Source organism: Lonchura striata, chromosome 6 (assembly GCF_050655825.1).
Source record: "Lonchura striata isolate lonStrDom1 chromosome 6, ASM5065582v1, whole genome shotgun sequence".
In the NCBI taxonomy this organism is placed as follows: domain Eukaryota; kingdom Metazoa; phylum Chordata; class Aves; order Passeriformes; family Estrildidae; genus Lonchura; species Lonchura striata.
Window position 1 is genome coordinate 21,400,414 of NC_140708.1, and position 16,593 is coordinate 21,417,006.

The window sequence follows — 16,593 nt, forward strand, 5'->3', positions numbered from 1 at the left end:
ATCTCTGAGGGTGAATCAGGGTATTTTTAGGATGATAGAAACAGACAGCCACTTCTGTCTTCCCAAAGCTTCTTAAAAGTGTCTGTCCTGTGTTCTTACAGAGTGATGTCATTGTTTCCATCGTGTGTGTTTTATTTCCTTGGATACGAAGCAGGCGGGGGCTATAGAAACTGGGTGTGTGGCTGGCTTGGCCTTTGATAAGGCTGTGCATGTGTGGGCAATGCATGAAGCAATAGGTATATAAAGTAACAATACTGACACTGGGAACTGTGCTGGCATATTGCGACCTGCTGGTTTTGGTTAAAAGGCGTTACTGCATGGGTGTGGAATGTGTCAGGGACGTGGAGGGAGAGGATGTGGGAAGCTAGTCTTGTTGTTTTACCCCCCTACAATAACAAAACCCCAAACCCTTCCTAATTTTAATCAGATTTCAAAGCATTGCAAAAGATCCTTCCATAGCTGAAAAACCCCAAACAATAATAGAGGGAGAGGTGAAAGTAAAGGCATTTCTTAATACTTGTGATCACAGCTGATGAAACATAGCATGGGGTAGAGTTTGTCATGAAGATGTCCTCTCCTGAGCTGTTGCTTGTGTTTGGCACAAGCAGCCTCCCCCCAGACGTGCCAGCTGGTCAGAAGCATGGCCTTTGCTCCCTGGGTGGCTTTGCAAGGGCAAGGATGAAGCTGGGGGTTTGCCTGCTGGTCTCTGCTCTCCTGCACTGCTCACAGGACCAGAGTCCTCTCACTTTCTGAGGTTTGGTCAGGGGCCCATTTTCTTAGAGCTGAGTAAACATTTGTACTGAGAAATGTTTCATCTCGTTTCCTTTTGGCGTGGCTCTCGAGGTGTGCAATCCAGCATTGCCTGCCCTGAGCTTCTAGGCTCTGACTTGGGATGCAAAAACATCCCACGTTTCTGAGGCCCTGTGAGGCAGCAAGGTTTGCTGGTTCACTTGGCTGCTTCAGACTCATGTGGGGACTTTTGTTTTTCCCTGCAACTGCAGTGTCTGGCTGCTGATTTTTTTTTTTTTTTTTTTTAATATGTGACATGAGGTAAGAGTGAATACCCCGATTCCAAGAGCTGGCCAGTCTGTAAATCGCTACTGCACACCTGAAAGTAGTTTTTGGCTTCAAGCAGCCCCTTGCTCCATGTTTGACCTCTCTTTCCTCCAGAGACTGCAGAGGTAGCCTGGGAAGGGGCAGGGGCAGGCAAGGCAGTGACAGTGCTGTAGATGGGTGGCAGCAGGGCATTCGCCAGCATCTGTGAGAGCCTAGCCCAGCTGAATGCCTTCAGGCCATGCTGTGGGGAGAGGAAAACCCCACTTAAGGGAGAGGCTGCTTGACCCTGCACATCGTGGTTTAGTTTATTCAGTGAGTACAAAAAGCCTCCAGACTTTTCCTGTTTCTGGTGGTGGTGACGTCCATACATGCACAGGATGGCCTTGGCCATGTCACTGCAGGGTGGAAGGGACCCCAGAGCCCATCCTCACCTCAGTCTGCTCCCAACCTGCTCGAGGGCACGAGGTGTCCAGATGGCTTTATGCCACTGGTGCGTGGGATGAGTCCCAGCCCAGCTGATAGAGGTGGCTCGACCTGGGCTGGCTGGCTGTCTGTCTGCTTCACTGACAGCTGGGAATTTCCCTGAAGCCACATGCCCCCATTCTCAATGGTGGGGATGGGTCCAGTGGTGGAAGTGTTGGTGAGGAGGAAGCAGACGCCCATGCCACAAGCCACTGGCTGGCCCCAGGCGCAGCAGTGACAGCTGATGTAGCTGTGGGGATTTCACAGCCTGGACGTCAGCGTCGCTGAGGATGGCCTCATATGAGAGGGAGGAAGGGGCCATTGTTTTCCCTGATAATTCTCCATGACACAGCCTGCAGCTGGTGCAGTAGGAAATGCTGATCTGCTTCCTGCCCTGGCACAGGGATGTTTTCCCCATCTTCACAGCCTGGCACCTTTGCTGGCAGCTCTCTGCTGGCGGGCTGTGGTGGTGGGACCCCCTTAGCACCCAGCTAGAATGGCTGCGTTGCAGTGCCTGCAGTGCACAGCTGTGTCCCATCTGCCCCAGAGAGGGCTACTGCCACGAACAGCCAGCACCCAGAAAACTCTTCTGGCAGAAGATGTGCATGTCTGACCTGAAGCTACAAATGTTGTTTGTCCTTGGAATTGAAAAATATCTTTTTTTCTGTGAGATGGGGACATTTGCAGTGGGAGAATGTGGGGTTGTGCTCCAAAGCCATTTTGAGCTTGTTCTTATGGGGAGTAGTTTTAGATAGGGAGGAGGCTGTTGAAGGAATCGCTTCTATTTCAAAGTGAAGTGAGAGTTCAGAAGCAGCTGGAAGAGAAGTCTGTGCAGTTGCTAATCTAGTTTAGCTTGATCTAGTCTGCTGGGTCGTCTGGAAACATAAGCCCTGCAAAGGAAGGAGGGGAGCAAGGCTGATGCAGATAAAGCTATTTAACTATCATGGTATCAGTTTATAGTGGTGAAATAATGCTCTTGAATATCCTACCTGGTAGCTTGGAGCTTCCATACCCCAGCTCCAGACCAAAATAACCACTGCTGGTATCCCTGCTCGTTGCTGACAGGGCTGGTGTAGGAGGACTGAGGTAGTGCCACAGCTTGCAGGGAGAGTGAGACAAATGCTTCCAGTTCTGCCTGCAGGTGCCAACAGAAGGTGTCTCTGAAGGGATCTAACATTAATCACACTCCTCTGTACTGCTCTCAAAGAAAGAACAGGTCATGATCTGACTGTATAAGATCATGTCGTTTTAGCTGACTGCCAGTTCTTCCTCTGCAAACATACCATTGCTTACTGCTCTTGCAGCCTGTGCTCCAGCCAGGGATGCTGTTTAATGCTATTTGCACCCTTTTCCTTGTGTTGGTCCTGGGATTGCCACAGCCTTAGTGATGCTGCAAACCCTCAGTATCTCAAATGCATAGACTAGGTACTGTCCCCACACATATGCACAGTGTAGCTGGGTTTTTGCACTAATGTTTTCCACTTGCCTGCTGGTGGACTGGTTTTTGGGAGTGTCACTTATCTGATTTATTTTTTTCCACTATTGTGAGAGACTGTCACATAAACATGGTTCCAGGAGCTGGGGTTTTAACAAAACTGCTGCACAGCACAGGCCCTAGGTTGGCAGTTCTGGAAAATCCCTAGATAAACGTATTTGACAGTGAGAACACATTATCTTTTGATCTTGGGATCATGAAGGCACTTGTTCTTTGCAAATTCCTTCCACAGCTTGAGCAGAAAGAACAGCATGGTGTAACAGGAAGTGCTGGAGAATTTGGTTTATCCAAGTGCCCTTTAAAATGCTGCTGCTATTGTAATACTTGTCTGTATACTCTTGGGTTATTCACGTTCTATGCTGTTCTCCACATAAGATTTTTCTAATCTTCAGACACCAGGTTTTGCACCATTTTTTCTGTTTAACTGTTAAACTCTCTTATAGTCAGTGACCTCTACACACATGAGAGGTCCTGGAGATGTCCCAACACCAACACTTGGTGTTACTACACAGCAGAAAACCTACCTGGTGTCCAAGAGTAGGACAAAAATTCTTATGTGGATTCTGTGCTGAAGTGTATGTTGCAGTTCTTAGAGTCAAGGCACTAATGTGATGTCAGTCTCTCTTCTCCATGTAGCTGCCCTGTTTTCTCAACACTTGCTGGAAGATAAGGATCCTTGAGGCTTCCATCACTGTCAAACTCAATTTGGCTTGGCTGACACATTCAAAGATTCAACATGCCCATGTGCATGTTGGGTATGTAATCGAGCCACCTTGCTTTATTAGGAAACCAGAGTTTAAAAAAAAGCCCAAATCAAACTGTAAATTACTTCCTTTTCCTTAATTCTTGATTAATGCTTAAATGTTTCCTCAACACATCTTGTGACATGTTTTCAATGTGGAACCTATTTGACCTAAGAATATAACCCCCTTAGCCTAAACCTTCTGCCTCAGTCTTTCATGAAACCAACTATTTATGTGCACATCTGTAACTCCCTCCCACTCATGGCCTCTGAATGGTGGGCCACCATGTGTATTTAGTGCTGATATAACTGTTCCCCATGGTTTGATATATGGGCTTAAGTAATTATTTTTTTGCTAAAATCCACATTTTTGCCATGGGAAGGACTATTTTCACAAGTCCTGTTATGTGGTTTAAATGAGATTGCAACAAAGGGAGATTAGCTAATTGCTCCAGGGTCATTTTCCCTTTGGTGTGTGGGAAAGTTTCATGGCTAACATCCATACATATTGGCCAGAAAGCTGTGGGAGAGCAGCCTTGTCACTCCACACCTGAACATCTTGAGCTACCCTGCTGATTTCAAATGACTTGTAACTCATGAGGGCATTTGGATCCAAGCCGCTCTTCTCTGAGGGATTCTATACTCTGCTTGATGCCATAAATAGCATTTGAATGCCATGAAGTGAGATGACTCCCATCTGTCAGTCTGGGAAGGCTAGTCAGCTGCCTAAGGAAGTCTGGAGACAAAAAAGTGATTTAAGGAAAAATCTGTAGGGGGATTTAAGTCATACCTTTTTCTAATGAGTGTTTATCTTGTAACTATATCTCTCAAACATTGTGAGATGTTCATAGGGCAGTAAAAGCTGACGTCATTGCTGTAAAAGTCAGTGCCTGTTTAGAGTGGGAGTGGGAACTAGTTGTGTTAGAGCTGGGACCCATGGGCCCAGCATGCTGAGAAGTGCCCCCTTTCATCCTGTGCCATTGGCTGTTAGCCCTGTATTGAAGCCATGCTCAATCTCTATGGCTGGCTGAAACATTTCAAAAATCATGTTTTGGTGCCATCTCTTAGCCCTCGATATCTCAGCTCTTAGTCCTTTCTTATGCCTGCTCTAGTGAGGCCAGATTATACTTTCTTCTTCCTTTGGTCAAGCATCTTCACTGGGGAGAAATAAACCCTGGATGTTGTTATCTCTGCCGCAAGGCTGCTAATTCCCAGCCTGCTGAACTGGTGATAGGGCTTAGAAATGTCCTCATTTTTGCTAGCACTGCCTGTGATTAAGAAAAGTCTTACCTCAAGTCTTATTTAACTTGGATTTGCCCTTTTTCTTACTAGACTGTAGCCTGTTTCTAAGTGTACACTACTACTGCTGGAAGCCTCCAGTTTGCAGCAAACCCAGAATATCTGGGTGATATTTTGTACTTCTGATGCTGAAGAAGTTGCTGAAAGTTAGCTGTCACTACCTGTGGACAATCTTTTGTATTAACAATGGTCACCTTCACACCTTTATTTTGGATTTTCTTGCCCAGAAATTCCAGAGTTGTTCATCAATGACAGCTGTGAACCCTGGTCTTAGCTGAAGGACCAGAGACGCTCCAGAGCACTTGTAGTAATGACAAATCCTTTCTTTTTTGGGCTGTCTTATGTAAAGGAAGCCGAACATTCATATGTTATTGAGAAGTGCTCTTCTTTCTGCCCCTCATCTTCATTTTTCCATAGAAATCAACCCTGCTCTCAGGAATTGCAAGGGATGCTTAAAATCTGTAGTCTTGCATGAGAAAATCAGTCCTATAGCTTACTGTAGGCTTGCAGGAGCTCCCAGGTGTGTCCACCTTGAGCTAATAGCTCTGGCAGTATTTATGAGCTCTTATGTTACCAGTATGTCAACACTGAAATGTCCTGAAGGTCATCAAAGCTGTCCAGGATGGGCCCTCGTGCCATGTGGAGGATGCTCACTTGCTTTGGTGGTTGTGGTCACCTGCTCCTCAGCTGAGACCACACATGAAGGCCACCACTGCAGTGGCTGCGGGGCTGCCCTGTCACATCCACCTGCATGCCTGAGCACCTCTGATTGTTGCCTCTGCTCCTTTGCATGCAGGAAATAAAGCACATAGGAAGTGCACACAATCGGAGTGCAGTGCCCTTCACTGCTGCCACAGCTTCTGCCCCCAGGGTGATCACTGCTCAGTACAACAGCCCAGCAGGCCTCTACTCCTCAGAGAACATCCAGACCTTCAACAGTGCGGTGGAGACAAAAACGTCACCTGGGGCTCTGGAGCCTACCAAGCCGTAAGTACCTCCCTCACCTCCCCTCCCTCCCTGGGCCTCCAGGGAAAGGCTTCAGGAGACACGAGTTCACTGCAAAGGTACCAGTCTGTTAAACCAAGAAAAGCTCTCTTTCAGGACAATGGAAATAGAAGAGGCACAAGCGTGGATGTTGTTCCCAGGGACAGGGCTCGGAGGAGTGGGGAGTGTTTCATGAGGTGCAGATATGAAATTAATGCTGTTGTGTTTCTTTGTTCAGCAGAGACCGACGCAGTTTCCGTGTGCATTCAGCATGACATACCAGCCCGCTGCTCTGAGCAGGTGCCTGATAGCTTGTTACAAGCACTTCCTAAAGTTAGTGTTTCGTGCCGGCTTCCCTGCGATGCTGAGCAGGAAGGGCACCAGCTAGTGCAGGAAGCATGCCCATCCCTGTTCCCAGCTGGCCTGGGATTCATAAACAGGCTTTGCCTTAGTTTGGGTATTTCTGTGTTTTATTATCAAACGTTGCTTTTCACAGGAATTTTAAAAAGTAGCAGAAACATTCATTCTTGTGTGAGGGGTTTTATGTATGAAATTGGAAAGGGTCCCAACCTTAAAATGGCCTATTCATTTTTATGTTTGCAACTGAACCTCACCAAAGACATGATTTTATCCAAGATTTTCAAAATTCCCCTTTTCTTCACTGGAGGTGAAGGAGCTCCAGGAGCTTAACCAGGAGCTTCCTCCTTTACCAGGAGCTATCTGAAAATTTTCTGGTTGTGATGGTCAGGTTGCTTGACTGCCCTAAGTCTCTGCATAGCAATATCAAACTGCCTAGAAGGCTGTGTCTATTTTTATAATAAAAGCTGGAAAACCAGTGCTTTTTGGTAATACTTGATTAAATTTCTGACTTGGGAAAAAAACCAGAAAAAGTCAGGCAAAAATAACTTCAGCCTCTGCTGTTGTAGGATACAAAGACTTGATTGTGGTTTAACACCAGCCTGACAACTTTCCTGTGAGTGAAACCAGCTCCTTGCATTGGCAGCCCAGTCTGCAGCACGGTCCCTTCTAGGCAGTTGCAGTGCTGCCACTGGCAGATGAGGTGACAGATTGTTCTTCATTTGCTTCCAGTAGACTCAGCAGCCTCATTCAGGGGCTGGGCAAAAGCAGAGCAAGGACAAGGAAAATCTGACATTGCATTAACTTGGTGAGACCATCTGGCAGTAGATACCATCCCTAGTCTACTCTGGTGTCCCCTCCATGTGAGAGCGCTCCCTGGAAGCCAGGCAGATTTGGCTGGAGCAGCTGTAGCTGATCCCTTTCTCTTGCAGGGATCAGCAAAGAGGTGGATTCCTTCTAGGGCTGTGGCTCACTCTGCTCCTCCTAGCAGGAACATCCATTGCTAGCCCTGCTCCATCTTGGATACATGGCATCTCTTTCATCCTTTCCTTGCTGAAACACAGCGAGTTGCAAAGGAATGCTGGGAAAACTGTTCATGAGGCTTTGATGCTCATATGCTTTTGTTTACAGAGTCATCAAAAGCAAATGAATTACTGCTAGTTTTCAGTGAGAGCCAGGGACTTCAGCCTGCTGTTAAAAACCCACTGTAGTCTCCCCAGTGCACAAGCACTGGATGTCTAGGCTCTCCCTTCACACACCCTTCCAACTGCCTTTAAATTCCTGCCCATCTGTTCTGATGAGTTATTTGGTACATACCTGACCTTGTTCTGGGTTTGTCTGACCTTTATCTGCCTCCTCATCCTGCACCCTGCAGATACACAGCCTGTCTGAATCCAGCACTTGATCCTGCCACTGCACATGGAGATGGAGACCTAATCCATGCTTCATCCTTAGAGGGTGTGTGGTATAAATGCAGGGCTTTAGTACATAGAGAAATAAAAGAAAATATCTCCACTGTATTTGATGTCACAAAGCAGGTGGGGATGGAGAAGCCCCACTGCTGAGCACATCTGGTTTGGGATGGGAGGTGAGATTACTCCTCAGTAGGATGCCAAGGCTAGCTTTGAGGAGAGCAGCAGTGAAGGTGGCATTCCTTGTCTGGACAGTGGGACCACAAGTCTGTGCACAGGGAGTTACTGTATAATGAAACCCCTGCTGCCACTTCTTCATTGCTTTTGCAACCCATGCATTTGCTTATCAGTGGAGTGCTTGCTTTTTAGTTTTTGTGTGGACACACCTGGAGTGTGAGACCAGAGGCACAGCATTAGCCAGAAGCCTGTAAAGTTGTGTATTCAGAGCTGTGTCCTTAAGATAATATTCTACAGCTGCTTGATGGCTTGAAGTATTTAGCCTTGCCCTTCATTAATTTCTTTCTTCTTTCCTTTCTTCCTCCTCTGCATTTTCCCCTCAATTTGGCAATGTAAACCCCAAACAAACCTTGAACAACCCCACCTCCCACTGCCCGTGTGGACGCGTGGGCTGGCAGCCGCCCATCGCCGGTGGGCGCGATGCAGGCTCCCATCGCCTCCGTGTACGACCCTCTGCAGAGCTCCGAGCTGCGGCGCAGGCACAGCACCTCCTCCAGCCCCAGCCAGGTCCGAGTGGGGCCTGAGCAGCTGAAGCACGCAGCCCAGGTCTGCCCCAACAGCCCTGTGGAAGTGGAGGTGCCGGGACTCAAAGTGCTGCACGTGCAGTTCAATTCTCCCCTGCAGCTCTATTCGCAAAGCAACATCATGGACACCCTGCAGGGGCAGATCTCTTCTGTTAGCCCTGATTTCCCCAGGTAACCCGCCCACGGCCTCTGCAGCCAGCTCAGTACATCTGCTCATCTGCATTTTGGTGTCCACGAGTCCGTCGTTCCTGTCTGTGGCTCATGGCATTGTCCGGTCACAAGAAAACAGCATTTACATTTCACCCTTCCAATGTCAGCGCATGACTATTCACAGGAGCTTTCTCTGCCTTGTGTCTGTGCCCAGCACCATGGGAAACACCAAAACATGTTTTTAGTGTGTCAGTATGTCTATTGCCCCTGCCCACCCACACAGCAGGACTTCACAGCACCTGGTGGCTTTTCTGAAGGAGTCACCTGCAGCAGATGAGTTTGCTGAGGGTAGGAGAGTGCTTTATCCTGGAAACTGGTATTTTTCCTGCACTTAAAATAACTTTTGTTGTTTGCGACTGACAGGTGCTGCCAGTCTGTTCTTCTGTTTCATTGGCCATGGGTGTGTGCTGAGCATGTTTCATTTCAGGCTGAAGCAGGTCCCCACGCTCTCCATGTTTGGCTGAAAATAGTCTAGAGTTTGGAGCAGCCTGGCAGGCACCAGACCCGTGGAGGGACAGCCTGTGTTCTCACCCCTGCCCGCTTGTCTGCAGAGGTTGCTGCAGCACAGGCTACCTCTGCCCAAAGGAGTGGAGGATGCTCAGCATGCTCTGAGGTCTGCAGGACCTGTGGTGAGCCTCAGCATCACAAGGTCTGGGTGCTGTTTGATGTCATCTTTGTGGTACTTGGGAACCCACTGGCCTGTGCCTCTAAGTGACAGCCCCTGAGTTTTACAGGGAGGACTTCAGTGTCAGGACAGGTGAAATAGAAAGCACGTTTATCTGTCTCACAGGAGCAGTCCAGGGAAGGATGAATTGTGAACCTTCTGCTATGTCACCAAGCAGCTTGCATCTGTGTGATATGTGGCCCAGGACAGTGATCCATCCCAGGGCTTCATGGGGCAGAAAAAGGACACAGATCTCATGGCTCCTGGACTGCTCACAGTTCCCTTCTGAAACCATGTACTTCAAAGCAGAAAAGCTGGTGTCCTCAGCCCTGGACCCACACAGCCAAGCTTTGCCATGTGCCAGGAGCCAAAAGATAGTGGGAGGCTGAGGATTTACTCCTGCCTTGTTACTCAGTGCAGTTATTTGCTGTAAGTCAGTCCTCTGGCTTGTAGTCAGTACCATGCACACCAGAAGTGGTCACACTGCCAGCTCTCTGTGCTGGCCTGGAGAGCTGATAGTGCTCACAAAGGAGCCCCAGACATTAGCAATTGTTTACTGGCAAAAGGGAGTGCTCCAGGCACTGGGCTTTCCTGCAGCCTTGAGACCCTTGTAAGCTTTGCTAAATAGGCTGGCATAAAATAGTTAAATATCATTAGTAAAAAATAAATTGCTTTGTGAAGATTCTGTGCAAGGCTGTGTCTTTATGGTTTTTATACTATCTTGGCAATATTTAAGGCTCAGTGATCAAGTATTAGTCAAGTGTTGCAAGTTTCCCGTGGTAGCAGCAATGAGATCCAGTAACGGTTGTGTAAGTCCATGTCCCAGTAAATGTGGTTGGGGTTGTTCCCTACAAAGTTTCTGCATGAGGGAAGTTGTGTGCATGGAAAAGGACACCAGTTGCTGGTGATTGCTGCAGATAAAGTACCTGTGTAACAGGAGGTGCCAAAAATCAGCTGGCATGCAGAGACTCAGTATCTTGCAGGTACAATTTCTGTGCCTGTGGCCTTGCCCTTTCAAAAGATACACATGCTTTTTGGAGATGTTGTTTAATTTAACCAGCATAGCCTTCTGCCCTGACAGTTTGAGGTATTTTACTCTGCTGGTGCAAATCTGAGTTTGATGGGTTTTATAGCCTTTTGGACATCTTGTGGACATATAGGGTGCCTACCTGGGAGAGCTGATGTGTATGTTACACACTGCCACAATGCATGGTTGAAATGAGATGCCTTTGTTTGACTCTAATGCTTTTTAAGATTATTTAGCCTCTGCTTTTTGGATGCATGTTATTGAAACATTCTTAGTACGCAAACTGCAATGAAAGGCTTCTTGCATAATGTTTTTACGGGTGGATAGAGCAGTGGGAGTATATGAGTTTACATGAGATGAATGTAATGTGGAGCATGGGATATCGTCTGTCTAATAGAAGGCACATAATTATTTTTATTTGGGTAAGAAGCTTCAGTAACTGAGATTCAGGCTTCAACTGTTTGCATGTCTAATGTTCTTCCTGCTCCACTGAAAATTGCTAAAGATGGAAACATTTTATGAAATCCTTTTTATGGAAATAGCATTTTATAACTCATGTGATGATTTTACTTCTGATGCTTGAATAATTTATTATGTAGAGTAACTCCCAGATGGGGATTGGTCATTGGCATTGCAAGTATGCAGTTGCCTCCTTGAGAAAAAAATTCCCCTCTGCAATTTAGTCTGAACTTCAGGATGTTTATGTACTTTTCATGCAATCACACAGTGCAAGAATGGTGAAACCAAATAGATATTTACATTTATACTACATTGTAGAATTGAGCTATCAGAGAAGATTTGTCAGCTGTTTCATTTTATTGCATATGTTTTACTGCAGCTACAGAACACAAGGCAGGCAGGAACTTCCTGTGTCCTTTAGTCCACCCCTCAGTCCAGGATTTAGCAATTTAAACCACTGATTTAAATAATTCCCACTATATATTTGTCCAGACTATTTTCAAATCCTTTAGTCTGGAGGTTCCTCACCTGCCTACAACAATCTTCTCTGGTATTTCAGTGTCAATAGACATATTGGGAAGCTTTTCCCAAGGGATAGTCTAAATATCCTGCAGTTTAAGCCTATCCTCTACCCACTGCATGTAGAGTATATCTTAGGTACTTCCTCCAGGCTCTTTTTTTTATCCTCAAAGACCCTTTGAGTGACACAATAATCTCCTTTTCCATGACCCTGTGCTGTGAAAAGCTGCCCCTGAAGCAACTTGGGCTCTAAGTCAATGATGCAAGTCCCTCAAGACATGAGGGGTGGGAGCAGCACTTCAGGGCAGCTGCACTGAGGGCTTAGCCTTAGCTGCAGAAATCTCTGCCCTCCACCTGCTCATTAACCTTAGTAAAATACTGTAAGTGGGCTTCACCTAGAAAATGGAAAAAGTAGCACTCACTTGAAAACCAGACTAAATTACTTCCAATCAGAGAACCTTCTAGTTAGATCCTACAGCTGTTACATTGTGAGGGTGACATTTACAAACAATTCATAGGGTACTTGCAAAGATTTTTTTTTTTTTGTAGTGGAATAAACTTTATTCAGTGTGAGATTCACAGTTGTGTAAGGTAGTTTATGCATGCAAGGAACGTGTGTGGATGGCACAGCTATTATGTGGGATTCCCATCCCAGCACATGAATTCTTTACTTTCTTATTGGCAGAGCTGTGGTTTCCTGGGCAGGTTTTAGTTGCTGGAGTGTGTGGTAATTGTGAAGCAGGGCAAACCCTGGCTGGGGGCAGTGGGTGAGCAGCTGCTGAGAGCAGCGTGGGCAGACAGCCCAGTGCCAGTCCCACCCGGAGCTCATCCAGCACCTCCATGTTCGTGGCCTCCTGCCGTGCGTGTGCTTTGCACGTTCATTCTTCGGTCATATGATGCAGCATGAAAGTTTTGCAAGAGGAATTTGCTTTACTTTTCATCCATTTAACAAGATGGTTCTCTGTTCCTTCCTCAGTTTAGATCAGCATAACCAGACCCCAGGCAGCATTGCCATAGACAGACAATCTGAGGTTTACAAGATGCTGCAGGAGAATCAAGAGTCAAATGAGCCACCCAGACAGTCGGCTTCGTTTCTTGTGTTGCAAGAGATCTTGGAGTCGGAGGAGAAAGGTGAGTGAGTACCTGATCTGAATGTGCTCTTCCCCTCTGGGTTTAGTAACATTTAAAACTTTATTTTCCATTTAGCTGTTGATTGTTCAAGGTGGCATGTGTAGGTGGCTTCTATAGAAACCTACAGACCCTGTCACTAATTTGATCCCTTCATATTCTCTCATTGATTAGTTTCAGTGTCTATGGGCCCATATTATTGCTTAATCACTGAGTGAGCACTCCAGAAATAAACCCTTGCAACATTTAGTTATCAAGAAGGAATTTTTAAAGTTACAAAACCTCATATAGTTTCTAAAGTTTTGCCCCCTTTAAGATAGTATTCACTGATTAAAGACCATCTTAGAGTCAACACTTTGGATGGTATCACAAGATAGTGGTCTTCAGTGAGTCCTATTGCTTCTGAACTCCATCCCCCTACTCAAGTCCCCTTCTGCAGCTGAGTATAAAAATATAGAAGCTGGATTACAGTGAGCAGTTCATAGCTTTTAACCTCTGAAAATTTGCTCATCTTGGCATTCTTGATCTTAGGTCGGGCTTGTACAATTCAGAGCTATAGAGTTTAAGATAAAAAAAGCCAATTAACTTACTTGGGGGCTAAATTGTGCTCTCTTCTCCCCTTTAAAAAAATAAATAAATGAATGGGAAAAGAATTCCAAGAATGACTTTTTTTCTCCTTAGGCCAGTCTTTCGTGTTACTAGCTTGGCAGTGGTATGTTCAGTTTAATCCAAAAAAAGCCTTATGCTGATATATTCACCACAAAGAGAAATAGATCAGCCAAGTGCGAGTGGGTCTGAGGGATCTGTAGTGAAACAGCAAAAGAAAGGAAATAAGGAAGCAATAGGAAAAAAGAAACCAGGATCATGGAGTCTCTAATATGCTGTTAAAATACCTACCCGAAAGAATCTTTTAAATATTGAGTGTTTGCAGCTTGCCCTCAGGGTTCAGCTCCTGCATGGAAGGAGTAGCTGGGACTTCTCCCGAAGCCAAGGTCCTCCCCTGTGCTTAGTAGTGCTGAAGAAGATAAGAAGCAAAAGCCTCTGTTTTATCTTTCTTTGAAGATTTGCAGCATTGTTGGGATTCTCTGGCACAAGGTTTGCCTTGCCCGATCCCGGGCCGGGATAGGCTCTGGCATTATTCCACAGTGAGCTGATAATACCCCCTGGCCCAGCCTGCCGGCCAGCAGCAAACAAGCACACACTGCTGGAGTCAGATCGTTCCTGTGATAAATGGCACAGTGGACGGCCCTCTCCCAGCCCGGCTGCAGGCAATGGCTCCTGGAGGCAGCTGTGAGCCTGCCCCGGCTGGGACAAGGCCCCTGGGCATCGCTGACTCTGGGCTGCGCTTCCACCAGCTGAGAGCCGGGCACAGGGCTGAGTGTGGCTGTTTGGAAGCACCACGGGCTGGGCTTTTAAGACCTGACCCTATGCTCAAAAGTGGAGAGTTTCACTGGGTAGAATACACTGGGTAGAATACGCTGCGTTTCCTGTGGGTGTCTGATTAGGAGAGATTTAAAAACATGTTGTCCATGTTGCTGATAAGAGCAAAGTGCTGGTTGAGGCAAAGGGAGTGAACAGAAGTAATAGGGAGGAGTCTGAAAATGGGATTGCTGCTGCTTGCTTCCCAGTGAGGGTCACTTGCAGAGCACCTCTTGGAGGGCCGGTGGCTCTTGCAGTGTTTGGAGGTTTGGGGAACCTGCACCTCTGGACCAGCATCTGTACAGAGCTGGGTGCAAACCTCTCTGCTGAAGGCTGCCCTAAAGACAAACCAATGCAGCATCACCTGCCCCACAGCTGAGGTAGGCAGTTCTCCCCTTTTTCCTTCAGCTCTTCTGTCAGTGATGCTGCCCTGGGCTTTGGTGAATACCTGACATGGCTGGTTCACCAGGGGCTGTCTTTGGAGGGTTTTTCTGCCCCTTGCACTGAGAATGCCCATTGGAAGTGTGCTCTTGGTTTGACACTGGTCAGAAGGGTTTCATCAGCGTCTCTCACAGTCCAAGGTGTTTCTGGTTAAATATCATGGAAGCCTCCTCCCTCAGCAGCCTCCTTCCCTTGTTAACTGGTGTCCAACCCCTTAGAACACTCATATAGATGAGATTAGTCCTATCATTGGTGTCATTTTATAAAAGTCCTTTTTTCCTGCAGATATTTAAAGGCTTACCTCGTATCCCACATCTAGGATCCACTGCTGATTTAGGCATCCAGGTCAGCACAATGTCTCCTGCAAAGGCCCTGCAGGAATTCCCTGCCCCAGAGAAGTTGCAATAGGGAGATACCTGGAGCATGCTATGCAACAGGAGGGGAGTGCAAGTTTATCCCCAGTGGCCCAGGGCTCTGCAAGGAGTTTGTTAACTAAATCTTCCAGCAGTCTTGGGGGAAACCACCTCTGCTCTAAAACAAACAGCAGATTGGAAAAGGGCTTTGACAGTCCTCGCAACAGAACACCCACCTCTTTCTGAGCTCAGATCTGGGAATCAGCCTGACCCTGAATGTGTGATCAGGACGCATCAGGCAGACTCCAGTGCTGCCGAGGCTCGGACTTTGCTTTGCTTTGTGCATCTGCATGTGAGACACATCAGCTGAAGTCTGATGGGCTTTTAAGATGAGAAGATAATCTCATCTGACTGCCCACCATCCCAAGCCCTCACATTTCCAGGGCGAGGTTCAGCTGTGTGCCTCCTCTCCTTTCTCCCCACACATCACTAAATCCCTGCCCACTTTCCATGCATGAATCCCTGCCTTAGAGCTGGGGTTAAAGAATGTCATGCCCGCAGTGGAGCATCTGCTTGGGAGGAACAGCCTCAAGCCACGCATCTCACATGCCCTGAAGCACTCTCCTTCCACCCCCAGGAGACCCTACCAAACCGTCTGGATTTAGGAGCGTCAAAGCCCCTACCACAAAGGTGGCCTCATCGATTGGGAATGCCCAGAAGCTGCCCATGTGTGACAAGTGTGGATCTGGCATTGTGTAAGTAAGCCTGTCCCTGGGGTTGCAGGTGAGCAGCCCATGCTGTGCCAGGGGCTGAGGTAGTGCACCCAAAGAGCTTCACTTACCCACATCCGGTGCCTCCAGGAGACTCAAAGACGTTTATTCTCACCAGCTTTAATAATGCTAACTTTGCAGATCCCTGCAGTGAGGCAGGAGTTGGGTTCCATCTGCAGATCCGTATCAGTGGAAACCAGAGCAAGTCCCTGTGACTCAAGCCTTGAGGCAGTTGTTGCTGCAGTGTTTGGCTGACCTGAAAGCTGTTTACAGCATTTGGAAACAAAATGACCTTTCCATTCAGGGCCTGTGTATTTAATGAATTTCCTGTCTCCGTGCTCCCAGGCGCGGCATGGAGAATTGCCTTGGTCAGAGGCAGTGGGGACTGCAGAGTTGCATTCTGCTCCCCACTCTCCTGCAGGACCTCACACCTCCACTGTGTCTATGAAGTCATACTGTTTTTTGTATTTATGTGGGTAAAATCCAATTCCAACTGACCTGGGGTTTGGTACATAGCTGCTATATCGTGTGACCACGTGGGGGACCCAGCACTGAAAACCCATGTCTTTGAGTTGATCAGTTTTTCAACCTCAAATTCTTCCCTGCAGCCCCCTTAACAGCTGAGTCCACAGCAGTCACGTACTGGTAGCCCAACATGCGCTGTCATGGAAGAATTCTGATTTTTCAGATCCTGCCTGCCACAGGCTATCAGATTGTTGCTGAGACCCGCTACACTGTGATTGCATGGTCCTGACATGCCTGGAGCATCTGGACCAGCAGATTCATTAGAGAGGCAATCCATACCTTGTAAAATATGAATCGGAGACAAATCCCATAATTATTCAACCAGCTGGGTAGGTCTGGAGGGAAAGCACAAGGCCTTGAATAGCACTCAAAACTAATGAATTACAGAAAATAGAGATGGCTGCTGGAACAAAATAATATTGGAACATTTTTGTGGGGCTGATGGTAGTTAACAAACTGCTATGCAGTTTTTGTCGTTTTCCTAGTCATCTGTTGGTCTGAGCTGTGAAG

General features: G+C 47.1%; 1 protein-coding gene across 2 annotated transcripts in view; it reads left to right on the forward strand.

The window, feature by feature from the left end:
- PDLIM1 (PDZ and LIM domain 1) overlaps positions 1-16,593 on the forward strand; it is a 43,400-nt gene that overhangs the window by 25,705 nt on the left and 1,102 nt on the right. The window contains exons 4-7 of one of the 2 annotated variants that reach the window (XM_085582451.1): positions 5,851-6,041; positions 8,443-8,739; positions 12,424-12,578; positions 15,426-15,543. In XM_085582451.1, coding sequence (XP_085438577.1) covers positions 5,851-6,041; positions 8,443-8,739; positions 12,424-12,578; positions 15,426-15,543 — 761 coding nt within the window. The remainder of the gene's footprint in view (positions 1-5,850; positions 6,042-8,442; positions 8,740-12,423; positions 12,579-15,425; positions 15,544-16,593) is intronic. The other variant, XM_021548205.4, reaches the window with a different exon arrangement.